The sequence below is a fragment of the Lactuca virosa genome, chromosome 8 (genome assembly GCF_052849685.1).
Source record: "Lactuca virosa cultivar CGN04683 chromosome 8, Lactuca_virosa_CGN04683_v6, whole genome shotgun sequence".
In the NCBI taxonomy this organism is placed as follows: domain Eukaryota; kingdom Viridiplantae; phylum Streptophyta; class Magnoliopsida; order Asterales; family Asteraceae; genus Lactuca; species Lactuca virosa.
The window spans coordinates 35,712,236-35,723,770 of record NC_136433.1 but is presented as its reverse complement, the minus strand read 5'-3'; the positions used below and the strand labels follow the sequence as shown (position 1 = coordinate 35,723,770).

The 11,535-nt window shown below is 35.5% G+C and overlaps 1 protein-coding gene, 1 long non-coding RNA gene and 1 pseudogene across 3 annotated transcripts; 1 reads left to right on the top strand and 2 right to left on the bottom strand.

The window, feature by feature from the left end:
• Positions 1-1,458: 1,458 nt before the first annotated feature.
• LOC145129692 (U-box domain-containing protein 35-like) lies at positions 1,459-4,915 on the bottom strand (annotated as a pseudogene). The gene is made up of 8 exons (XR_013717621.1): positions 4,407-4,915; positions 4,208-4,329; positions 3,909-4,114; positions 3,732-3,813; positions 3,387-3,645; positions 2,814-3,305; positions 2,012-2,731; positions 1,459-1,669 (listed from the first exon to the last, which is right to left on the bottom strand). The product of XR_013717621.1 is annotated as a U-box domain-containing protein 35-like (transcript).
• On the top strand, positions 4,653-6,935 carry LOC145129693 (uncharacterized). Its single transcript, XR_013717622.1, has 2 exons — positions 4,653-4,752; positions 6,376-6,935. It is a non-coding gene; the product is annotated as an uncharacterized LOC145129693 (long non-coding RNA).
• Positions 6,936-8,269: 1,334 nt separating this feature from the next.
• On the bottom strand, positions 8,270-10,820 carry LOC145133618 (acetolactate synthase small subunit 1, chloroplastic-like). Its single transcript, XM_079068552.1, has 10 exons — positions 10,502-10,820; positions 10,060-10,273; positions 9,903-9,986; positions 9,663-9,815; positions 9,422-9,571; positions 9,260-9,346; positions 9,087-9,191; positions 8,873-8,995; positions 8,620-8,772; positions 8,270-8,529 (listed from the first exon to the last, which is right to left on the bottom strand). Exons 1-10 carry the CDS (start codon positions 10,738-10,740, stop codon positions 8,380-8,382), a joined length of 1,458 nt encoding a protein of 485 aa, XP_078924678.1. The 5' UTR covers positions 10,741-10,820; the 3' UTR covers positions 8,270-8,379.
• Positions 10,821-11,535: the final 715 nt, after the last annotated feature.

Genomic DNA, 11,535 nt, shown 5'->3' with positions numbered 1-11,535 from the left:
CCACATTCATAATATTGGATGACATAATATGGGATGATAGGGGATTATGCTTCGATGCCAAAGTTAGGATAGGATAACTCGAGAGAGTGTAAGAGATGGTAAATAGTGAAGAGTGGATGTATGTGAATAGTAAAGAATGGATGTATGTATTACTAAAACCCGACATGAGGGTGGTATTTATATTGTTGATGTGGAAGACAAATCTTGACTTTTAGCCTAAAAGGTTGTTGGTACTATGTGCTTTTATTTGGTTTTTTGATATGATCAACTTAGAAATGGGAGGAACACACCGATGTTGGTTGTAAGATATTATGCCATTTTTGGGTGTTGTGTCCTTATGGCAGGTGTTTAGCGCCAAGACTAGATTACGAGTTCAACATTTTGTCGTACTGTTGTGTGGTAGCCGAGAGTCCGGGTCTTCCAAATTGTCATATTGAGATACGACCCTTATGTAGGCTATACCACTACTCAATGACAAAGGCTTGATTTGTTGGGAGGATAAAACACGACTTAATACAACTAAAAAGAAAGGTTGTGATGCGTTCATTCTCATAATAAATTGGGTGTTTTGGTCTTGTCAAAATTCGACCATCTTTGAAATTAAGGATGCTATATTTGATAATATTGTTTCGCGGTCATACCTTTGGCTTTCTAATAGATCTCGTAAAAAGAAAATAAATTGGATTCACCATTATTGACAAGATATTATATGCAACACTTGGGCTCTCTTTAATGTTCTAGCTATAAAGCTAGTTTATCATTAAGCTATTTCAAGTCAGCTTATAAGCTACTTTTATGGTCTTACCAAAACGTTAAAAGCTAGCTTATTTGTGTCATATAAGGCCTTAGTCATACAAATTTACCAAGTTTTTTGCCGGTTTAACCAAAGATGTCATGACATGTCTTTCGCTTTAATTAAGATTGTAAACGAACCGAATGAAAACAAACAAAAGTTTGTTCATGTTTATTCGTTTAAGTTAACCAACCTAATGAATGAACACTCACGGATAAATGAACGGATTTTCTTGTTTGTGTTCGTCCATTTAACAAATTATATGATTCATGTTCGTTCGTTTATATTCATTAATATGCTAAATGAATAAAGATAAACAAACACAATCGAACATATATGAACATAACCAAACATTTATGAAAACAAATAAACATTAATGAACATAAACTATAACTTTAGCGTTAACAATTATATAATATGTTGCTCATATTTAATGATGCCACGTTTGATATTTTTACAAAATTTAGAAGTTGTAAAACTTAAATCACTCTTAAAATCTACACTTTCTTTCGGTCTTTCAATCTCACTACATGTATAATATTAAATATATATACAATGTAATATAACCAAATATAAACGCACATAAACAAAACATAAATGAATGTTCACGAACATAAATGAACAATTGAAACCATTGTTTTTATTTGTTCATTTAACTACACAAACAAAAAATCATGTTTATGTACGCTCATTTATTAAATAAATGAACATAAACGAGCTTCGATCTAAACGGTTTGCTGAACGTTCAATTTGTTAACAGTCTTGGGTCTAATGAAATCGAACTAAAAAAAGTCAGAAGAGCTGAGCTACTTATCTAGTTTCGTTACATGAGGTCAACTGCCTATGGTGCGGTCAAGCTTGAAGCACTTATGCATCCTGCATAGACCAATCTTACGTGTTAGGTCTAAGTTAGATTGAGTCCACGTTTTCTTAGGTTACGTTTGTTGCATGTGACATGACTATACTGGAGAGGACTATATAAACGTTTTAAAGTTATTTTTAAAATTATTAAAGGGTATTTACGTCTTTTGATTTTGTACATGTGAGATATCAATAAAAGGTCGATCATGCCCCACCTTAGTTAAACATTTTAGATGTGTAATTTTTCTTTTATTGTCACCGGTCCTAGTCTAATCAAATGCATGTTAACCACAGTAGAATACTCTTTTGCTCGTATTCTTACATCAGAAAACAATAAAAGTAAAAGTTTTAACTAACCGGGGCGAGAGACGTTTCGGAAGTCATATTTTCAACACCAAGATCTCTCAACCGGTTAAGCTCCGGTAGCACCTCCTTCCCAAGATCTGGTCTATCTTTCCGTCTTAACTCTGCACACTGTATCGACAATTTCGTAAACCCTAACGCTTCATTAATCGGCCAATCGGTCACAGTCGGGTCCAACATCTCTGCAAATGTTCCTTTATTAATCGCCCTTCTAACATGATGAGTCAAACCCATAGCCGGTTTAGCCGTAACCAACTGCAACAACATTATCCCTAACGAATAAACATCCGATTTAACACCAAGCAACCCGGTCTGCTGATATTCCGGGTCGATGTAACACATCGTCCCGGCCGCTGATGTCATTCTATATTGAGTGACATCTTCGGTTAATGATGACGCTGGGAGTAGCCTGGCTAGTCCCACGTCACTTATCTTGCTCACAAAGTTTTTGTCGAGAAGAATGTTCCCGGGCTTCAGGTCCCGGTGAACGATCGGTTCCGGCTTCGTTTGGTGGAGGAACAAGATTCCGGTGGCTATCTCCGCCGCGATTTTGAACCGGAGTTGCCATGACAATGGCAGGGTGTTTCCTCTTCTTAGTAATCTGTCTTCTAAGCTTCCATTAGCCATGTATTCATACACTAAACAACCGTATTCCGGGCAAGCTCCGAGGAGTAGAACCATGTTTGGATGTCGCATACAACTTAACACTTCCACCTATCATCACAAAAATATGAAATTTTTTACTTTTTTACAATAAGTAATTAAGTAGGATGTTTTTTAATTAATTAATAATTACCTCTTGTTGAAATTGTGATCTTCCTTGAGCAGCATCGGGTCGTAAAACCTTAATTGCGACTTGGATCTGGTCAAGCCGGCCTTTGAAAACCGGACCATAACCTCCTTCACCGATCTTCCTTGCCTTCTCGAAGAAATCTGTAGCTTTTTCGATCTCATCAATGGTGTATCTTCTGTATTTATGCGACTCCTGATGCTTTTCTTCTGGGTGTTCGAGCGCTCGTTTCTGGGATTCTATTTCTGCGATTCTTCTTGAAGCCCTAGCTTTCGCCATTAAAGCTTTATATCTTTCTTTTTCTTTCTCCGCCACCTCTCGTGCTTCTTGCTCTGCAGTTGTCGCCTCTTCTAGTCTGTTTGCTTCTTCCACGCGCCACTGTTCAAGTTCTCCAGCCTTTTGTTTTGCTGTAAGTGCGTCTTTGCAGGCTGTGCTGTACATCGCCATTGTTTTCTCGAGTTCCATCTTTAGTCTTCTCATTTCGCTATCCACGTCATCCTGTTCAGAAAACATATTTTTATAGCAACGGAAAAAGTCGCCGGAAATTGACAGGGGAGAAAGAAGAAATAGTATTAGTACTGTTCGTGACGAAGTTGATCCTTTATTGTTTCTCGAGGAAGAAGAAATCATGTAACCTATATCAGGTCCCGTGTTTCCATAATACGGTGATCCAAAGGCACGATCTGAAGCTGTTGACTTTCGGGGAGTTGGGCTCAAATCAGTATCGTAGTACATTGCAGCACTCGGCCTCCCAGTGCTCACAAATGATATATCGGTATCCGAAAGATCCCCACACAACAATTTCGCATTCAATCCTCTCCCTTTATTAAACGGCGACCTGTACATGTGAATTGTGATCTAGGTTCTAGTTTTAATTAGGCTCTTGCAATTCAAATAGGCATCGGAGGAGCTTTTTGAACTTACTCGATTGGTTGGGGGTCAGGGTCTTCCGGCACCGGAATTGGAAGTGGAGGTGGACGTGGCTTCTCGGAGGTGTTTTCCGGCCCTGTTTACAAATATTCTTGGTGTCATGTAAAAAAAATATACAAGAATTTTTAGGGATTCGGATCGTAGTTTAACAGGAGATAAATAATTACAGACTTCGTAAGCTAATACTATCCTTCCGGCGTACGCTTGCTTCTAAGTTGATAGATAGCTCTTCGATTTTCTCGCGTATCGGAGATGGAAACGGAGCTGATTTTGAAGATTTCTTCGCGGTGGATATTTTTCCTTTTGAGATGACGTAAACCGTGCAAAAATCCGGTGCCGATTTCATGACATGGCTCGGAACATCAGAACTCCGGAATCTATCGCCATGAATGTTTATTTCATGATTAGTCAAAATCCGATTTGGATCAATAGAAACAATACCATACCAGAAGGAAATTGATCATTATGACCTAATGAAACCATGTCGCGAAGACGCTCCAAGGACCAAAGCCTCTATCGCGGCGTAATTAGCGTATTCTGCGAGCACCTTTGCGATGTTTGTATCTTCAAGTATAACATCGAAGCACTGTATCTGTAACAAAACCGATTAGAATTCAAAAGCACTAAAAAAATTCAAAAACACTAAAAAAAATGTGGTAAATTGCGTACCTGTTTACGGGTGCAGAAGCAATGGAAGGTGAGGAACAGGTCTTTGGTTTGCTTCTCATATTGTTGCTTAATCGCAGCAGATGCATCGACTCCTCCACCTGCATTCCCAATTGCAGATTTATGATTCATTGATCCATTTATTGAAGTTAGAGAGAAGAATTAGGAAGAGAAGAATTAGAATTGCCTGGTTTCCGAATGACGTGAATGAGGACGACGGTTTGGCCGCGGGTAAGCAGGTGTTCGATGGTCCATTTGAGAGCGTGTTGGCTGTTTTTGTCTTTATCGATTGCCACCGCCACCATGTTGTTGCCCTTCCGCAGCAATTTGTCTCCGCCACCGCCACCGTGTAAGCTGCCTCCTCTCTTCCACATTTTATGTTTTGATTCTGTTTCTTTTATCTAATTTTCGATTATCATGTTATTACCTTTTGTCAATTTTCTTTTTGGTTTTCCTTTTCGTTCTAATTTTGTCAATGGATTTTGACTCCAAGAGAATTGATCGATGATGTTTCGAACATAACTTAAAAGTAGGGTTTGAAGGTATCAAGTCAGAAAAAAAAAACCACATGTTCTATGTGGGCAACATAAATCACGGCCTAAAATATCTCAAATATATTTTCAAGGATTAAACTTCACCCAATACTCAACTTTTAAAATGATATAATATCTGAAAAACTCATTTAACTAGTAAATTCTCTTTTGGACTCGATAGTTCATAAAGCTTTATTATTTTTGTATATTCTACCAATTTCTTTTACATATTCAAAGTTCAAACCGATAGCAATGCTTATTTGGCACCAAAAATTCATCCTACGTAGCAAAATGGAAGATTGCAACATCATGAGGGACGGAATCTTTCAAGTGATATGAGAGCCATGCTGATATTTGTCGTTTCCAAGTTTTTAGCCAACCCCCAAAGTTTTTATTTTTTGCCTTAGAATACGAGTAATGATAGTGTTTGATTTGAAAAAGCCAAAATTATTCTATCGACATTAAGAAACTGATTAACTAGGAAACTAAATAACTAATTAACGTTGTAAAAAACCAATTTAATTTACATCTTATTTAGTCAACCTTCAAAAAATGAAAATCCCAAAAACGGTTGCTATATTTGCATTCATTTTTGTCTTGCATCTCAATTTTACTTTGTCAACCTTTACAAAGAGAATCTTAGAATAATTTCAAGTACCGAGGCAAGTTGCATCCATGATCCACCAAAGTGATATTGAAAAAAAAAAGTATGAAAGATGGGACGATTGGCTCTGCTTTGTTAAGTCATAGTTATTTGGTTAGCAACATAGATATCCATGTCTTCTTCCTGCTTTAGCATAAGGTTAATCGGAGTGGACTCGACATTGATCTCGGCATCCTCGGCGAACATCGGTCCGGGACCGAGGCCTCCAGTGACGGAGCTTGAACCTTTGAGTTGGGGGCGAAAGTATAATAAGTATAAAAATTGGAAAACAGGGGGGCCACAATCAATTTTTTTAGTCTTAGGCCTAATATGTAAAATTTTCAATAGCACATGGACTAGTTTTATAAAAAAAAAAAAAAAAAAAAAAAAAAAAAAAAAAAAAAAGAACGGGGGACCCCCTAACCCTTAAGAAGATCCGTCCCTGGAGGCCTCGGCATGCTGAGCTCGGCTAGGCATCTCGGTGAGCTTTCACTGATGGGAGAGAAAGTGATTTTTTCTTTTTTTTACCCATTAACTCAAATTCCTTTTTTTCAAAAAATACCTTCTTTTAAAAAAAAACACACACGCACACACAATTTTAAAAATATAACCGTTTTTTTTTTAAAAAAAATTCAAATTTTAAACCTTCAATTTTCAATTATAAATACCATCATCTTTATTCATTTTTCAACCTATTCAAATCTTCTTAATTCAATTCTCCTAACTTTTTTATTTTTCATTTTCTTCAAAACCTCATCGCTAATGGCTCGTGTGGCTCGTTTTTGGTCCCCTAAAGAAGAGATGTTACTGGTTCATTCATGGTTTGATGTTATAGAAGACCCAATCCACATTAACCTCCATACGACCATGTTAACCTCCATACAACAACCTTTTGGAAGAGAGTCACCGAAAAATACAACCACGAAACCCCGGTAAAGAAGAAATCTACTCCAAATGGAGGCACGCAATGATGCAAATGCATTTACAACTCAGTTTAACAGTGTGTTTCGTAGGGTGATGCATGAAGCTGATAATAGTGAAAATGAAAATATTTTGCTACAAAATGCTCTTGAGGCTTATCGTGATGAAACAAACAAAGATTTCCGGCTTGTTGAGTTTTGGCAAAATGTGAGGCAGTCCCCAAAATTTGTTCAAATTTAAACCCGCTATCTTTTAATTTAAGTTTTTTTCTAGTGTGTTATTTTTTCAATTTTAAGTGTGTATTAGTTTAATTTCGAGTGTGTTATGTTTTTTTAAGTTTAAGTGTGTATTATTTTAATTTCACATGTGTTTTGTTTTTTTAAGTGTAAGTTTATGATTTTGTTTGAAGTTAATGAAAATTTAGTTTTAAAATAATACTATATTTGAATTTTTTTTTAATTAATTAATTAATTAAAAAAATATATCATGGCAAATGTGGCAACCCGTGCCATGAAAATACCAAAAATTTAAAGGAGTGTGGCAAAGCTGACGTGGCGCCTACATGGACCGTGGCAAGTATAACATTACTCCCACCAGCCTAAGGGATCGAGCTCATAAGGAGTATAGTAATCATACACTTGAACATCATTATCGAGTGAATATTTTTTACACAGTGGCGGCCCTGGGGGTGGTGCGAGTGTGCGATCGCACCAGGCCTCCAATCGTAAAGGGCCTCCGATTGAGAATTTTCTTTAATATTATATCATTAAAAAAAAGTTAAAGAAAATAATAATAATAAATTAATTAAAACATAATTGCATGTTACAAATCTCATTTATATTATAAACAATAAAAAGTCTTTTTGATAAAATAGTGGACTCTTTTTGTCTTTAGAGGTAAAAAATTTCCTTAATAATATTTTACAAAAAATATATGGGGCCTTAATTTAATTTTTGCACAGGGCCTCCAATATCTCACGGCCGGGCCTGTTTTTACAAAGCAATTAACTACATGTTAATGGAAAATAGATCATCAGTTTAATGATGTCCGGATGACACTATCAACAACTTTAAATCCTAAAAATGCTAATGCGCCATTTCAAATAGGTGATAAGTGTCGATTACTAGAAATTTTATTTTCTGCTGCTACATTGGAGAGTTCATTTTTAACAGTGGGGCTCATTAAATCGAGGTTAACAATTGGTTCCACTTTGATTAGCATGTAAGAATATTTCTATCTTAAGTTTCTTGTTTGGATTTCGATTTTGGATTAAACTTGTTTATATAACTTATTTTGAAATTTTGGGCCCAATCATAAATTTTGGGCTCACTACACATTGGTGAAGCATCGCTAACATCACCTAATTTTCATCTACGGTTTTCTCAAATGGTCGTAAAATTTTGGTTCCACATATATTTGTTGATGAATGTCGCGATTTAGGGTTCTAGTTCAGATAAATTTACAGGATTTAACCTTTCAATTGTCTTCATCACTATTCTTGGATCTGGACGAGGTAATGGGCTGGTTTATGCGTTTCAATTATATGTTCTGATTTTAGTTATTGCAAACACAATCAATGACTTATTTGTAATATGATTTGTGTTGATGTTAAAACAAACTGATGTTGGGGTTAACTTTTACCAAATGGATTAATGTTAATAAATTGTTATGTAATTAGGGGTGTAACCAGATAAATAAAAACCCTTCATATATTTTTTTTTCAAAATCATCAATTTCACACACAAAAACATTAACAGTTTTATGGTCTGTTGAGTCCAAAAAACGATTAAAGACTTAACAATAACAAGAAGTCAACAGGTGACAATTTATTGTGTCAATTTATACCCAAAACAATAAAAAACTTGACAAACATCAAAAATCAAACAGGATACGAATAGCCACGAAGGTAAGACGAATCAACGCCCGATTCACGGGTCAGTGCGACCCGCCCGGTTCTTGCCACCTCACAAATCCCACACGGCTCCAACAATCTCTGCAATGCAACCATCTTATTTATATCCCCAGTAACCTGAAAATCACCAAAAAAAAAAAAAAGGATAATCATTTATTCCTAATATTCGATAAATAAGCAACTCAAAAGAAAAATGACATAATCGACCTCAAGTGTAATTGTGTGATCGGACACATCAACAGGTTTAGCCCTAAATATGCTAGCAATATCAAGTACGTTGCGTCTAGCTGTCGAGTTCACAGCAACCTTAATCAGCATCAATTCTCGTTCAGCAAATGGCATCGATGTCAAATCAATAACCTGAATAAAGTAATAAACCATGTGTTTTACTTAAAATTTATTTTTAAATAAAAGGACCATTTTGTAATTGTTATATACATATAATATAATATATACTCACATCATGAACCTCTATCAATTTATATAATTGTTGCACCAATTTGCTAATTGACTCATCTGTTCCAGGGACAACAGTTGTAATCCGGGAACGTCCCTCTACTTCTGCATGACCAACTGCTAAGCTCTGATATGAAAAATATAAAATTTGTTAATAAAAAAGAAAATTGCAGAGCAAAACAAAAAAAAAAAAAAAAAAAAAACATAAAAATATATACCTGAATGTTGTAGCCTCTACGAGCAAAAACTCCAGTTACTATATTGAGAACTCCAGGAGAGTCGTTTACAATCATTGATAAAGTGTGTGAGCGAAGCCCGGTTGTCTACAAGCATTTAAAAATTTATAAAATATATGTTTTTTTTTAAATAAGAAATGAGAATAATTTCTTACATCTTCTTCATTAAGAACACCCCAATGTGCATCAAGAACTTGATTGAATGAATAGTCATCATTAGACTCAACTGGATAAACATCTCCCTTCATAGAAAAAACATCATTTAGTAATTGGGTATAAAATAAAAAAGAGGGAGAATTACTCATTTACTGATTTACCCCAGCTGATGTATCAGTATCCAGATATTCTGTTTTTGTTTTGGCTTGAAGAGGAGTTTTAAAGTTCAATTCTTCAAGGTCTGGATATGAAGCTGCTGAAAATCTCCAGAAAGGAGCAGATTCACCCATTTTTTCTCTTCTCAGGGCAATCTACAAATACAACATATAGCAATGTACTTTATGAAAGAAAAAAAAAGATGTGAATGATTAGAACAATGTGATTCATATTATGATTAATTACCTTTCCAGTCCTTGCAACTTCTCGGATTCCAAACTTGCTTAAATTTCTTTGAACTGCAACCATTTTTCCAGGGTCACCTGTTACCTCAATGGTTAATGAGTCCTGTGAAATATCAACAATCCTAGCTCTAAAGATGTCCACCAACCACTTAACCTGAAAATTAAAATCATAAAAAACATGGTAAGAGCTACATTTTATCAAAATATAATGCAGGATGTTAGGAATAACACTCATAATTACCTCCAATCGGTAGCTTGGATCTGCATTGATCTTAATGAGCATCAACTCACGTTCTACTTGTGGTTCCTTTGAGATATCTTCAACCTGTAAGAGATAATTAAAATGGTTATGGAGTTATCAATTATGCAAGTTCAGTGGGATTGAGTAAATGAACAACCTTTAAAACGTTAACAAGCTTTAGAAGCTGTTTCATAACTTGCTGCAACACTTTTTCAGTTCCAGATACAACAATGGTGAAAAGAGCTTTGTCTTTGTTTAAACCAACAGCAAGGGACTCAATGTTATATCCCCTTCTTGCAAAGACTCCTGCAATTCGATTTATCATTCCACTTTCATCACCGACGAATACCGAAATTGTGTGGCGCCTCACCCTGGATATATACACACACACATACATAATCTTTTTGAGCTGCTAAACGAGATACATTGCAACTTTTGTAATGAAGCTACTAGCGTATAGGATTGAGAAATTGATGGCGAAATAATTGTTCGTATGTATTAACAACACCAAAACCCTAAGAATACCAGTAGGTAATAAAACCCCTACAAGTCGAAAACCAACGCTTGAAATGAAAAGTCAAATAATCGAAAGAACTCACTTAGGTCGTGCCATAGATGGAGCTGGCTCAACGGCGGTGGAAACGGTACCACTGCTTGCTTGAACAGAGAGCTTTTTGATCTCCCATTTTTTCTGTTCTGGAGAGAGGTCGTGAGAGAATAGAGTGGACAAGCCGCCAATGGTCTTTGAAGGAGATAGTATATTTGAGGAAGGCGATTTAAAAGACGGTGCTCTTCGACCGTGAAATAGGCCTGAGTATGTAGTGACAGCAGCCGCCATTAGAGAGCAGATGGAGGAGCTTGGAGAGGAAGGGGGCAGGAGTACAATTCGTTGAGTTAGCCTTGGACCGTTTCACAAAGATATGTATACGGTACTAGTTTATAACCCGGAACCACGGTTATAAACTTAATTAAACTTTTATAATAAAATTTTATAATTATTAAACAATTATTTTAAATAAAATATTAATTAAGAGATATATCAAAATTTTAAAGTTATTATAATTTCAAATTTAATATATAATTAGAAAATATAAATTTGAATTTTGAAATGAGTTGCCTAATATATCTACATGACACATGGTATAATATTAATGAGGAGTTGTATTAGAGTGACATTTGGCAAAAGGGGATTAAAACTATTCTTTTATTAGAATAGGGATTATACTAAAAGACAACATAAGGCTTACCCGGTATCAACGAATTTAACAAACGTATAATCGTGTATTCATGTTCGTCACACCACCAAAGCCTCAGGGTCTATCATAAAAATAATACTAAAAAGCTAGGGTGAACAAAAACCGAACCGACTAAAAATAAACCGACAAAACCGTAACAAACCGCAACCAACAAACCGAAACTGATGCAAAAACCAATGGTGCGGATTTCATTTTTGCAAAAACCGAAGGTCTGCGGGTCAGTGCGGTTTTTACCAAGAAAGCGGTTCATCACAACCGAACCACACCAAAGATTTATAAAATAATAAATCACTAATTTATATTTATATTCTATAATATATACATATTTTTTTAAATACTAAGAAATATTAATACATATTATATTTGGACTTTGACCT